Consider the following 15,640-nt stretch of genomic DNA (forward strand, 5'->3'; position numbering starts at 1 on the left):
GCTCAGAATGTTTTCTAATTCAATTACCAGCTCTATTTATGAGGGCTGAAGAGCATTCTGCTGTGGAGATTTAAATCTGCTCTTGCTGACGTCAATGAATGACTGGCTGCCAGTCCATGATGTCACCAGTTCGGCAGGCACAAATGGAAACGCTAGGTCAATTTTTCAATTTAAAAAGAAAACATCCTAGTATCCAGGTTTTCTTTCTTTTTTTAAAAGACAGGATCTAGCTTTGTTGCCCAGGCTGGAGTGCAGTGGCATGATCATAGATCACTGCAGACTCAACCTCCTGGGTTCAAGTGATTCTCCCTGATCTGTTTCCAGAGTAGATGGGACTACAGGTATGTGCCTTCACACCTAGCTAATTTATTATCTTTATTATTAACATCTGTCTCCAGAGTAGATGGGACTACAGGTATATGCCTTCACACCTAGCTAATTTATTATCTTTAATATTAACAGAAACAGAGTCTCACTATGTTGCCCAGGATGGTCTTAAAGCTTCAAGCAATCCTGTGGCCTCAGCCTCCCAAAGTAGTGGGACTGCAGGCATGAACCACCATGATTGGCCCAGGTCTTGTCCTGTCTTCCTTCTCCTCTCTTATCTTCTCCTCTCCTCTCTTTCTTTGTTACATCCATCCATCTATCCCATCATCCATCCATCCATCCAACCATTAATATCCCCTGTAAACCTGTAATCTAAGCCCACTGCCAGTTGTCTTTCCAGTTGTAGCTTTTTTGAGCTAGTTTCTTTCTCTCTTGCATTTAGCTCACTCTTCAGTGAGAGATTTTCTGCAACTGCAACCTTCAGTGCAGAACTTGCCTTTTGCAGCTATCTTCAGTTCTGAAGAGAATCTCAGAATTCCTTCAAGACTTAGTGATAGTCAACCTATAGTTCCATATCAAGCAATTTAAGAACATCTCAAAAAGCTGGTATGGAGCAAAAATGTGACTGTTATTTAATAGTTTTTAAAAGGAAATGTGGAGAGAGACATTATTCTAATGGCACCTAATGCAAAGGTAACTTACAACCCTGTTATACAAAAGAGGAGTTCCATGCTGTATGTTATACTCCACTAGTCCCTTGAGGATGGAACTTTATCTAACTGCTCTATTTCTAGTTTTCAGGAAAGTGCCACAGAAAGGACTCAATAAATTGTCTGTGAATGAATGAACGCCTGTGCTCTGACTCTTAAACCAGAGCATCTGGTTTACCTCCCACCCTTCTTACAATATTCATCTTCCACAAGGAAAAGGAAATATCAAAAATAAGCTAATGTTATTTTTTCTGTTCTCTTCCTAAGCAATTCAGTCCTAAAGCCATTAGGTGGGGCAGAGCAAAGTAGAAGTCTAGAGTGGGGAGTTGGGGGGCTGTGGTGGCTCATGGGATGTCAGAGTACAAGTGCGGCATGGAAGACATGTTGACAAAAAAAGTATACCGCAAAAGGTCACATAATTGTATAATGGCAATATACCCCACAGATGGCCGTTTAGACAGAATTTGCTGAATCAGCATTATCCATGTGACCAGTATAATATTTTACTTTTAGCAGGCATGTTCAATGAATATTCATGATTTTTACTATCTGGAGCAACCACCAAAAATCCATTATGTGTAATGACTAGGAAGTTTGCTGAGGCACAAATTGAAATCATGGCATTGTGAGACTGGTATACAGAGTGAATCATTCCACTGATTTGTGGCCTTGGCCACCATCTGGCATAAAATCATAACCTTTTGATCAGTCACCTTTAGCAAATATTCAGAATGAGGAACTGGGGGGAAATGCTATTAGGCAACTGGCCATTTTCTGACCTCAGTCCCATCAAGCTTGCTGGAGAAATGCTCTTCACCAGTCTTTTTCCCTGACAGCTACTTAAGAGATAAAGATACTATATGCGCCATTCATCATTCCTGAGGAGAAGATGCCAATGTTCTAGAGAGTTTTTGTCCCTGCTCTTTGGATCCTCATTTGGGCTTCTTTTACATGACAAACAGAAGAAGAATTAGGGGTCACATAAGCAAATGATTCTGGCAAGCTTTACAGAGATGAAATAAACAGTGATTATGCTTTAAAAAAATTTAATGATCTTTATTTTACCAAATAAGGGCATCAGAAGCTTCTGAAGGAAACCTTATACCAGCTTTTTTCTATTTACTCTAGTATAAATCCAGTTTTAAGAATGTGAAATACATAAAATCATCAATACATATTTTCTAAGAGTCTATAATATGCTAGGAGTTGTAGAGAATCAACATGTAATGTGGTTCTACCCCTCAAGGAACTTAGAACAAAGACTTCTGATGATGCCACCTGCTTAGGCTAAGCCATCTAAAAGCAGTGGTGGTCCTAAAACACATTATATGCTCTTCAAATCGGCAAGTCTGTATGGCATGGACTTAGAGAACAGATAGTCTGTAAATGGATTCTTTCTAGAGAACTCATTTCACAACAATGGAAAGCAGACTCTCTAAGCTTTGGAAAAATGAAAAAAGGTTTATTCTCCTTAAAATTTCAGCAGATCTTAATGATGAAGCAGCTGAATTATGGCAAACCACCATGTGTTTTGAAGCCAAATCTGGCCTGGGATAGCTCTGCCAGATGAAGGGTCTCAGGAAAGTATCCTGGGAGAACAAGAAGAGGAAAAGCCAAAAACTGATAGTGAAACAGAAAGTATAAGAGAATAAAAGTCGGTAAATACAAAAGTATAGAAACTCTGGTCTCTTCTTCCTTACTGTTTCTCAGTATTCTTGGTCTCACTGAGGATGCTAAGGGTACCACCATGATTGACATATAGGGAAAAAACAAAAATACTTCAATTACTGCTTAGAAGGGAGAACTAATTCTACCCAAAGAGGGAAGCACCATCTGAAACATGTCAAACTTTTGGCCTGCAACCAAATTCTGCCATGGAGTGGAGTTTCCCCTTCCACCTGGGTAATAAGAAGCTGCAGATGGAAACAGCCTGCTGGACTACTGACTATTGTGTGCACCATATGTCTCTTTTGTAAGAAATCATCTTTAAAAAGAAAAGTTTCAAAGATTATCCAACATGTATGGAAATGGTATTAAAAGATATGTAGTGGCTTTAAAGCATGTCCATACTTCTTTGACACTCCTCCCATCAATAGGGGAAGTCTAATTATTTTCCCCTTGAGCATGAACTATTCAATTGGCTTGATGCCAACTAACAGAATGAGGAGGAAGTAGTACTGTGTGATTTCCAAGGCTAGGTCATAAAAAACTATTCAGGTCTTTAGATGCTGACTCTTGGAAGTCAGCCACTATACTATAAGGACGCCCAGGCCACATAGAGAAGACATAGATAGGTGCTATGGCTGACAGCCCCAGCTGAGATCTAGCCAAGAGCCAGCATCCAGACAGATCAGTGAGAATGCCACTCAGATGCCCCCAGCCCCAGCCATTATCTGATGGCTAATGCATTAGAGACCCTGAGTAAGAACTGGCTAGTTGAGCCCATCAACTCCTAGAACCATGAGAAAAACAATAATCAACTGTTGTCATTTTTATGCCACTAAGTATGCATGACTGTTATACAGCAATAACTGGAACAAATGCTTCTGGCTAATTTGCCCTTTACAGTATAGTGATCACTCCAATGGTCTTATCTTCCAGAGAGAAATAGCTCTGCTTATGCTGGAGCTAAGTACTGGCTCCCTTCAACCAGATTACTCTCTCCAACATAGGACAATAATGAATAATGAATATATAAGTGCCATGGACTCTTTAGGCCTCATAGCTGCTGGGTTCACCTCTTAGAAGCTAAAAGGAAAGCCATGGTCTTAATAAAGTCCCCAGAGCAGCTGAAGTTCAGTGGCCACTGAGAATCCTATGCTAGGCACTGAAAGAACATAACAGGCAGTATATGTTATTAGCACAGTCCCCAACTTGCTGCTGTACAGGCCCTTTGACTAGAAAAGGCCCCTCTCCTACCACACCAGCTTAAGTTTTCAACATCTAACTCCTTATTTTTATTTACTCTTCATCTGTAATTGCCTGGCCAACATGGTGAAACCCTGTCTCTACAAAAAATATAAAAATCAGTTAGGTATAGTAGTGCATGCCTGTAGTCCCACCTACCTAGGAGGCTGTGATGGGAGGATGGCTCGAGCCTGGGAGGTAGAGGTTGCAGTGAACAGAGATTGCATCACTGCACTCCAGCCTGGTCAACAGAGTGAGACTCTGTTTCAAAAAGAAAAATATAGAGAAAAATAAAATCTCACAATCCCCAAACTAAAGGTGAAAACAAAGCAAGCAAGACAAAAAGGGACCTAAAATGAAGGAGGAAACAGTGGGTGGAAAGTGGCTGTGCAAACCACTGGCAGAGCCTCCCAACTTGTTTCCAAAGCTACAAACAGGCCCTGCTGCTCATGAAGCCAGCTCTAACATCCCACCTGAGGCATTTCCCACCAGACTCCCACAACCAAACACTCTCAGCACACTTAGAAAGGCACCCACCATTGAGCTGGTGATTTACTGCAACACTCTCCTTTCACTCCTCTCTGGGGACTCTCAGAGTAGGCATTATTACATCTGCCCACTTGTCAGCTATTTTATTCATGCAGCAATTATATCATGCTTCAAAGAAAAAAAAATTCTCTTTTAATTTAGAAAGTATGTAATATGAGATGACCACAGAGTAACAAATGTGTCTGGTCTAAAAAGTAATATTGTTAAATAGTTTAGAATCCATATCCTGAGAGTTTGATAAACCTTTATAAAATTAGCCAGACAGACATAGCAAAATCAGGGAATGGAAGTTGCAGCTCTGGTACTAGTTGTGTGAGCAGCAACTAGAACATGGTGATTAACATCTTATGCCTGGATCTTGTCTCAAACTAATGGAGCCTGGGGTTTGTAGGCCTCTAATAAGGCAAAGAAGAAGCCAATTAGGAAAAGAAGTGAACGAACATCTGGGCTGTCATTCTCTCAAATGGTCTAATACCAGTTAGGCTTATTTAGTAAGTACTTCTCCATTAGTCCAACAATAAGGATATTGCCTATCTTGCAACAGCTTCAACAGAAAACAGGCTTCTTCACACATTCATAGACATGTGGAATTCCTAAATTTGCCCCAATCACAAAATTGTCCCAATAATCTTCAGGTTGCAACTCCCTCAAGTGGAAACTCCAATTACATATAACTCACAGTATGATTCCTTTTTCTTTTTCTCTGAGACAGAGTCTCACTCTGTTGCCCAGACTGGAGTACAGTGGCACGATCACAGCTCACTGCAACCAACACCTCCCAGTTGAAGTGATTCTCCTGCCTCAGCCTCCTGAGTAGCTGGGATTACAGGCATGCATCACCATGCCTAGCTAATTTTTTGTATTTTTTTGGTAGAGACAGGGTTTTACCATGTTGGTCAGGACGGTCTTGAATTCCTGACCTCATGACCCACCTGCTTTGGCCTCCCAAAGTGCTGGGATTACAGGCATGAGCCACCGTGCCCAGCCATGATTCCTTTTTAAAAACAAAAAAACAAAAAACATGCTGGTACTGCCTTCAAACTATCCTGATTGCTTCTCTTTCAGACATCTGAGGCCCAATCTAGGCTACAATAACAAAGAATGTCAGCAAGTTAAGTAAACTATGGGCAAATCCACATAGTAAATGGACTGTGAAGCAAAGAAACTATATCTATATACTTCTTTCTCCCATCCTGCTTTTTGGAACAATTCTTTTTATTCTGGTTACATTAAAGCAAGATGACCATATATTTCAATGTATCCAGGACAGCACTGCTTTTACATTCAAGACTTCTGATGTAGATGATACATTATAGATTACCTTACATAAAAGCAAATTCAAACCAGCCAAAGAGGTAAATAGAATTTTTTGATGCTGACTTTGGTACCTTCATCTAATAGGCATTTTATATCTTTGCATTTTGATTCATAATTGCTTCCTGAATTAAATAAGTGATTCTTCCCTCCTCACTACCAGTACTTATTTAATCCTACTTTTCTTCACCTCAAGCACCCCCTCCTTCAGGAAGTCTTCCAAGTGTACTCTAACGTCGACAGGTCCCTCCTTTCTTTAACATTCTAGCACACAATTTAGTACCTCTATGGTCTTAACACTATCTTCAAGTTGCCTTCATATGTGTAGGTCTTCCTACAAAAATTGTAAGTTATTCAAGGGAAAAGTCTGTGTCTAATCCCTTCTTTTATGTGCTTTAAAGCATTTAACTCCATAATAAGGACATAATAGATACTCAGTAAAAACTTTCTGATCTCCAAACCTGCCTAACCAGCTGACTTAAGGACATACCAGGAAAACTCCAGGTGTCTCCCCATTGCACACTCCTCTTGTAACACCCCGTACTTTCCTGTTAAAGCACATAACACATTTTGTAATTATATATTGATTTGTGTGGCTATTTGTTTAAGGTCAGCCTCATCATTGTATTGTAAGGTCCAAGACAACAGGGACCTGGTATGTACTGTTGTTTATCCTTGTCTACCTACGATCTATCACAGTGCCCGGCAGTGTTCAATAAATATTTGCTGACTGGATGGATGATGGGTGGACAGACAGACAATGGAAGAAAGAAGAAATGATCTCAGAGAAATAAACAATAAAGAAAGCAGGTTTAGATTTTAGGAACTTAAACATTTGAGAAATTAACCTACTTACATTTCTAAACAGATCAAGTGCCTATGTGCCATAGGCTTATTAAAACCTTTTCCTTTTCTCAGAAAGAGCTAAAGAATAGTTAGGTCTGCAGCAGCCATCTTATCTAGGGTCTAAGACATAAGTGACCATTATATGCGAATGGACCATTATTTCTCCTTAATATATAAATTGCTAAAGTACAAAAACCATTGTTCCAAGATGATAGAGGAACTTTAATTGCTCCAGTAAATAGGTCTGAAGGCATTTCAAGATTATGCTCATAAAAGCATTTCATGCACCACCTCAGAGTGACAGCTCAGAGGCACACAGGGTCTGACAGTAAGGTCTACCTTAATTGGCCCCAAGTCAGCAACATGAGATGTCATGGTGCTGACAGATATAAACTGCTGTGGCAAAACTGACTGTAGGATCCTGCAGTTTTTGCAGTTAGATCAATACATACTAGAAAATGCTGAGGAAGATAAATATAAAGAAAATCAGCATAACTCTGGAACCCTAGACAGCCTGCTAATTAATTAAAAAGCCTAACATTTCTATATAATGCTTTAGAATGTAAACAGACTTTCATATATTCAATCGCATTTCATTCTTATAACATGACAATCCCAGAAAGTACATAAAATAGTTATCTATTTTACTGATATGTTAATTTTGGAATCAGAAAGGTACGAACAGAAAGTGGCCAAGATTAAATTCACAAGTCTTCAAACCCCATGCCGTCTTCAACATACTTGGCACATGGACTGTACCTCTTTGGCTCTTATCCCAAATGGTTCTTTCTTTCTCAACAGGTGGTTGTGAAAATCATGCCCTGAGCACAATTTATGGGAAATGAAAATCCTCTGAAGGCATTCCCCAGTTACCAGGAAGGTTGTTTGAGACCTGCTGTCCCCTCAGAGCTGGGGCTCTGGTCTCATGTTGTCACAGTTTTCTCAACTCAAAAATAAAGACACAATAGAGCCCCACCCTAAATACTATAACAAATAACAAGCCAGGTACCAAGGTACACGTGTGATGCTAAGAACTTCCATCACTGCTGCATCTATCTTTCCAGCTGTCTCCTATTACTACCCCAATTCTGGCAATGTTTTGAACACCTACCAAGATCCTGCCTTCTTTCACTGTCTCTCACTCTCTGAATACTTTCCCCCAACTTCCCTCCTTAGCAACTTAAGGTCACACTCATTAGATCACTTCCCTGCAGAAACCTGCAGCTCCTTTGTCCCGTCAGGCTGTGTTGAACTTTCTTAACTAAAACCCAACCCCCTACACAAAGATGTGCAAAGAAGGTTCATAGCAGCATTATTCCTAATAGCCAAAAAGTGTAAACAATCGAAATGTCCATCAGTTAGTGAAGGATTAAACAATGGAACAGTATTCAGCAATAAAAACAGACAACTACAGATAAATGCTAAAATATGAATGAAGCTCAAAAACAGGCTGAGAGAAAGAAGCCAGACACAAAACTCCACATGATTCCATTTATATGAAATGTCCAGAAAAGGTAATCTATAGCAGCAAAGAATAGATTAGCAGAATCCCCGTAGATGGTAGTGGGAATGAGGGATCTTACTAGGGTGATAAAAATGTTTTAAAATTGAACTGTGGTTATGGCTATACAACTTGATAAATTTAGTAATAATCATTTAATTGCACACTTAAAATGGATGAATTGGATGGTATGTAAATCATATTGCAATAAAGTTTTTTTTTTTTAAAACTTTGGTTAAATTTAACTGTTTTGTGCCTCACAGTATAGCTATAACTATACATAAATGAAGAAGAGAAAAAGCAACTACATGGCCCCATTTAAAGCTCCAACGGGTTCTGGATCCTATCCTCCAATCACACTATATTTCTCCAGCTCCTTTTGTCTCTCGCTCTCCTCAACTATTTCACGCCTTGTTTCTCTTCAATATCACCTCATCTCTTAAACTTCTCTCTCAGCTGATAATCTCACTTCCTACCTCACTGAGAAAAGCAAGGCCATCAGAAGAGAATCTCCAGATTCCTACCATCACACTCCCAAAAATACAATACTTCAGTATAAATTTAACAACATTCGTGGATAGGATGACTCATTATTGTCAAAATGTCAGTTCTTCCCTATTTGATCTATAGATTCATAAATTTTCAATCAAAATCTCAGCAAGTTATTTTGTGGATGTTGACAAATTGATTCTGAAGTTTATATGGAGAGGCAAAAGACCCAGAATCCACAAAATAATACTGAAGAAGAACAAAATTGACCAGGTACAGTGGCTCACGCTTGTAATCCCAGCACTTTGGGAGGCCGAGGCAGGTGGATCACCTGAGGTCAGGAGTTCGAGACCAGCCTGGCTGACATTGTGAAACTGCATCTCTACTAAAAAAACAAAAATTAGCCAGGCGTGGTGGCACTTGCCTGTAATCCCAGCTACTCAGGTGGCTGAGGCAGGAGAACTGCCTGAACCCGGGAGGCAGAGGTTGCAGTGGGCCAAGATTGCGCCACTGTACTCCAGCCTGGTCAACAGAGTGAGACTCCATCTCAGGAAAAAAAAAAAAAAAAAAGAAGAACAAAGTTGGGGGATTGGCACTACCCAACTACAAGACTTACTATAAAGCTACAATCATCAAAACAGTGTCATACTAGAGAAAGAAAAGATAAATATGTCAGTTGAACAGAATAGAGAGCCCAGAAATAGATCCACATAAATACAGTCAATTATAAACCTCTGACAAAATAACAAAGGCAACACAATGAAAAACAGACAGCCTTTTCAACAAATGACATTGCAACAACCACATATCCTCATGCAAAAAAATTAATCTAGACACAGATCTTACAAACTCCACAAAAATTAACTCAAAACAGGCCATAGACCTAAATGCAAAATCTAAAAGTATAGGCTGGGCATAGTGGCTCACGCCTGTAATCTCAGCACTTTGGGAGGCTGAGGCAGGTGAATCACTTGCAGTCAGGAGTTCCAGACCAGCTTGGCCAACATGGTGAAACCCCGTCTCTACTAAAAATACAAAAATGAGCTGGGCATGGTGGTGGATGCCTGTAATCCCAGCTACTTGGGAGGTCGAGGCAGCAGAATCACTTGAACCCAGAAGGTGGAGGTTGCAGTGAGTCAAGAGTGTGCCACCGCACTCCAGCCTGGGCGACAGAGAGAGACTCTGTCTCAAAAAATCCACACACACACACACACACACACACACACACACACACCTGAAAGTATAAAACTCCTAGAACATAGGAGAAAACCTAAATGAACTTGGATTTGGCAATGACTTTTTAGATACAACACCAAAGGCAAGATTTATGAAAAATGAATTGAGAAGATAGACTTCATTAAAATAAAATATTTCTGCTCTGTGAAAGACACTTCTTTCCCTCTGTCTCATAAACAAAAAACTCAACACTAAGAAAATGAACAAGACAATTAAAAAATGGCCAAAGACTTAACAAACACCTCACTGAAGAAGATACTCAGATGGCAAGTAAGCATATAAAAAGATGCTCTGCATCATATTAGGGAAATGCAAATTAAAACAACAGTGAAATACCACAACACAACCATTAGAAAGGCCAAAATCCAGAACACTGATAATCTCAAATGGCTGCAAGGATGTAGAGCAACAGGAACTCTCATTCATTGCTGGTGGGGATGCAAGACACAGTCACTTTGGAAGACAATCTGGCAGCTTCTTGCAAAACTAAACACACTCTTTCCATACAATCCAGCAATCATACTCCTTGGTATTACCCAAAGGAGTTGAAAACATATGTCCACACAAACACCTGCACATAGATGTTTATAGCAGGTTTATTCATAATTGCTGTTGTGGGCTGAATGTTTGTGGACCCTTGAAATTCGTATGTTGAAATCTAATTACCCATGTGATGGTATTTGGAGTTGGGCCTTTGGGAGGGAACTAGCTTATAAGAATAGGGCATTCAAGAATGGGATTAGAAGACGCTAGAGAGCTAGCTTGTCTTCTTTCAGCCATGTGAGGATACAAGTCACTTGTCTGCAACTGGAAAAATGGCCTTTACCAGAACTTGACTATACTGGCACCATGATCTTGGCCTTCCAGCCTTCAGAACTGTGAGAAGTAAATGTTTATTGTTTAAGCCACCCCGTTTATGGCCATTTGTTAGAGCAGTCTGAACTAAGACCACTGTCAAAACCCGGAAGCAACCAAAGATGTCCCTCAGTAGGTGAATAAACTGTGGCACATCCAGGCAATAAAATATTATTCAGAGTTTAAAAGAAATATGCTTTCAAGCCATGAAAAGACTCAGAAGAAACTTAAATGCAGCTTGCTAAGTGAAAGAATTCAATATGAAAATGTTGTATGATTCAGGAGGCTGAGGCAGGAGAATTGCCTGAACCTAGGAGACGGAGGTTGCGGTGAGCCGAGATCGCACCATTGCACTCCAGCCTGGGTAACAAGAGTGAGACTCTGTCTCAAAAAAAAAAAAAAAAAAAGAAAATGTTGTATGATTCAAGCAATATGACATTCTAGAAAAGGCAAAACTACGAAGACAGTAAAATCTCAGTGGTTGTCTGGGAATATAGCAGGGGAGAATAGGTAGAGTACAGGAGTTTTGGAGCAGTGAAACTATTTCATATGCAACAGTAATAGTAGACACAAGACATTATGCCATAGCACTGTATAACACCAAGAGTGAACCCTAATGTAAACTGTGGGCTTTGGATGATAACAATGTGTCAATGTAGGTTCATCCATTGCTTTTTTGTCGTTGTTGCTGTTTTGAGACAAGGTCTCGCCTTGTTGCCCAGGTTGGTGTTGGAGTGCAGTGGTGCAGTCTTAGCTCATGGTGACCTCCACCTCCCGGGTTCAAGCAATTCTCATGTCTCAGCCTCCTGAGTAGCTGGGACTATAGGTGCGCACCACCACATCCAGCTAATATTTTTTTTTTGTATTTTTAATAGAGACAGGGTTTCGCCACATTGGCCAGGCTGGTCTTGAACTCCTGGCCTCAAGTGATCCACCTGCCTTGGCCTCCCAATGTGCTGGGATTACAGATGTGAGCCACTGCTCCGCGTCACTCAAAAAAATTTATTTAAAAAGATAAAAAAATTCTAGTTATCACTTTCCCTGACACCCACCACCAGCTACAGCCCTATTTCCCTGTTTCCCTGTATTGCAAAACTCTTCAAAAGACTTGTCCATATTTGCTACCCCAATTCTTCTACTATTCTCACTTTGACCTTTCTAATCAATCTCACTAGTCCCTATGCCTATGCAGATTGCTTTTACCAGTTGCCAAATCTAATGGACAGTTGTTATTCTGCATCTTACTTGATTTATCAACAGCTTCTGACACAGGTGACCACTCCTTCCTCCTGAAAACATTTTCTTCCTTTAGCTTCCAGGGTACTCTCCTCTCCTGGGTTTCCTACTACTTTACTGATGATCGCCCCCAGTCACCTTTGCTGGTTCCTCATCTTCTCCCTAATCTCTAAACACTGGAGTTCCCCTGGCCTCACTTCATCCCTATTTCATTCTCTCCTTTGCTGATCTCATCCAGTCTCCTGTTTTTAAAAAATATCATCTAAATGCCAAGAGTTCTAAATGAGTCTGATTCTCTAGCTCAAACTTCCCCCTTGAACTTAGACTGTGTATCTAGCTGCCTGTTCAATAATTCTATTTGCCTGGCAACTGACCAGGTAAATTTGACTGATATCAAACTTTACCAAAGCTTATCTCTCACTGTACCCCTAAAACCTGTTCTACTTGCAGTCTCTCCAATCTCAGTTAGTAGCAATTTCATTTTTCCAGTTGCTTGAATCAAAATCTCTAGGATCATCTTTAAATCCTTTCTTTCACACCTTAAATTCAGTGCATTTCTCTATGTCCTCAGCATAACCACTTCTCACTCTCTCCACTGCCCTCTCCCTAATCTGAAGAACCCTCATCTCTTGCCTGGCCTATTACAGAAGTGGCCTAACTGGTCTCCCTGCTTCTATTCTTACTTGCTACTGTTTATTCTCAGCACAGAACTGAAAATGATCCTTTTAAAATAAAAGTTATATCAAGTCTCTGCTCAAAACCCTACAGTGGCTCCCCATTTAATTGAGAGTAAAGGCCTTTCAACAGCCTACAAAGCTCTTTGTAACCTGCATTCTCACCCCTACTGCACTCTGACCACACCACCTGCTATTCTTCACTCATGTTCAGCTCCAGCCTCACCAGTCTCCTGTTTCTTTTCCTTATGCCATAGCCTTTCACTAGCTGCTCCCTCAGATGTCCACATGGCTAATGCCCTTACATCTTTCAAGTCTTTATTTGAAGATCATCTTTTCATTGAGGCCGACTCTGACCACCTTAGCTAAAAGTGTAACCCCTAACTCTAGTGGAACTCTCCATGCTCCTCTTAACCCAATACATTTTTTCCTTGCATTTATCATCCTCTAATATACTATATAACTTATTTCCTTGTATATTATATGTCTTCCCTACCCACCTCCAAACAATAAGCTCCACTGGGAGAAAGATCTTTGTTTTATTCGCTACATGTCCAAATCACCTAGAACACTGCAGGCTCTCAAAAAATATTTGTTAAGGGCCTGGCATAGTGGCTCATGCCTGTAATCCTAGCACTAAGGGGCCGAGGTCACACCACTGTGCTCCCATCTGGGAGACAGAGCAAGACTCCGTCTAAAAAGAAAAAAAAATTTTGTAAAGGCTGAGTGCTATGGTTCATCCCAGCACTTTGGAAGGCTAAGGTGAGCCGATTGCTTGAGCTTAAGACTTTGAAACCAGCTTGGGCAATATGGCAAAATCCTGTCCCTACAAAAATTACCTGGGTGTGGTGGCAGGTGCCTTGGGAAGCAGAGGTGGCAAGATCACTTGAGCCCAGGAGGTGGAGGTTACAGTGAGCTGAGACTGTGCCCCAGCCTGGCGACAGAGTGAGGCTGTCTCAAAAAATTTTGTTGTTATTGTTGTTAAAAAGAAGTACTATTTCCCGTTATGTGGAAATGGCACTCCTAGAAATTATGTATCAAATACTTGATGGAATGGCTTCAGGCTACAAAAAGACTCATAGGATGAGAATGTGGCTCAAGAGTCTATATCTGAGAATCACTCTAGAACTCAGATGCCTCTTGACTGCCCTCCTCTCCCCAACCATCCCATCCTTGCCAGTTATAATTACCTATAAAGTCACTGAAGAGGCTCAGTCTAAAAGCACAATGACCTGCCTGGGCTCCTGCAGCTCACCAAACTCAATTTTGGCCTCACTTCTAAGACCAAGCTAGTGACCTAGTATCCAGGTCATCATCTCAGCCTTCCTGCTAGTCCAGCTTTAACTGTCTTTTGCTTCCTTCCAGACCTCCTGCCTCCTGGATTCTGCTCACCAGGCCTCCCTAGATCTCCTATCTGTTAACCTGGACCTCTGCTCTCAGATACCTTGACCCCTTCAACTCTCCTTTCCCACTACTCCCTTACCTGAATGTCCTGATCCCCTCTTAATGTTAATTCTGAGACCTTTCTGAAGAGCGAGCCAAGCCCTGGTCCTTTTGGTCTCTCTATTTAAGACTGAATAAGGACTATCTCAGACCTGGCTGAGCCTTGAGCCTGAAAATAATTAACATGAACTTTTAGTTCTTCAAAGGGCATAGTCAATCTTCCTAACAGTGTCAAAATGCTCTTAGCTAAGATAGTTGAAGTTGGTTGTCAAAAATAATCCATGTCAAGCACTTGTGTTTTATGCAGCAGACCTATCTGCTTTATTTGGATCCTTTCACTTGGGTGATACCAGAATATACTTTGCATTCTGGTGCCTCAAAAAAGAAATCAGATTTCTCAGGAAACTGGGCCCAAATAAAAAGAAAACAATGGGTCGGGTGTGGTGACTCACACCTGTAATCCCAGCACTTTGGAAGGCTAAGGCGGGTGGATCACATGAGATCAGGAATTGGAGACCAGCCTGACCAACATGGTGAAACCCTGTCTCTCTAAAAATACAAAAATTAGCAGGGCATTGTGGTGTGTGCCTGTAATCCCAGCTACTTGGGAGGCTAAGGCAGGAGAATCACTTGAACCCGGGAGGTGGAGGTTGTGGTGAGCTAAGATTACGCCACTGCACTCCGGTCTGGGCAACAGAGTGAGACTCCATCACACTCACACTCACACACACAGACACACACACAAATGATGGCTACTGGAGTCAGCCCAGGACTGGAAGTTATATAATCCTTGGATCCAATTTTTACCCTTACTAATCCTGGTATATCCCATAGGATTAAAGCCACATACCTAGAAGCATCAAGGAATGGTCTATAGGCCAAGCTGATCCATTCTTCTTTATTGGATGAATATTTTGGCTCCCGGGGTGTTTCTCTCATGGTGTCCAAATCCACTAAATAATGGCATTTGCTGATATCAATCTGAAACGGAGAAAGGCCAACTCTTCATTAGTAATTTCAATTCTCTATATCTTCAGGATAGAGAACAGCAATTGCAATCCTAAAAATTCACAGAGCTTTGGAGGAACAAACATCCAAGTCCTCAGACAATGTTGCCTGTGCTCTCTCCACTCAGGTAAGAGTATTCAGGCTCTTGGGAGAGAGAGATGCACTCATTCAGCCAAATATATATGTAAGCTTTGGCTGGTCTGATTCTAGGTTGGGTTCTTAAGTTCTTCCAGTCCCATAGACGCTTCCAAAGTCACCATGAGCCCACAATCTTCCTCTGGAAAACCTATCTTCTTCTGCTCACTACTGCACCCTTCCAGTCCATCACCTCTTTATTCCACAGATTCAAAGGGCATGACTAAACACAGATGCTAATATGTGAGAAGGCCTGCCTCTCCTGACAGCCAGGGAAGGTTACACTACACCTCACAGGGGGTACAGAAATATCATGCATATCATCTCCTTCAAATATTCTTTTTTTTTTTTTTTTTAGATGGAGTTTCGCTCTTGTTGCCCAAGCTGGAGTGCAATGGCTCGATCTTGGC

The 15,640-nt window shown here is 41.0% G+C and overlaps 1 protein-coding gene across 1 annotated transcript in view; it reads right to left on the bottom strand.

Annotated features, from left to right (window-relative positions):
- The window catches only part of ALG9 (ALG9 alpha-1,2-mannosyltransferase), an 87,508-nt gene that overhangs the window by 9,826 nt on the left and 62,042 nt on the right, over nt 1–15,640 (bottom strand). Inside the window, exon 12 of the mRNA XM_017517656.2 lies at nt 14,938–15,068. Coding sequence (XP_017373145.2) covers nt 14,938–15,068 — 131 coding nt within the window. The remainder of the gene's footprint in view (nt 1–14,937; nt 15,069–15,640) is intronic.

The sequence above is a fragment of the Cebus imitator genome, unplaced genomic scaffold (genome assembly GCF_001604975.1).
Source record: "Cebus imitator isolate Cc_AM_T3 unplaced genomic scaffold, Cebus_imitator-1.0 Scaffold641, whole genome shotgun sequence".
In the NCBI taxonomy this organism is placed as follows: Eukaryota; Metazoa; Chordata; class Mammalia; order Primates; family Cebidae; genus Cebus; species Cebus imitator.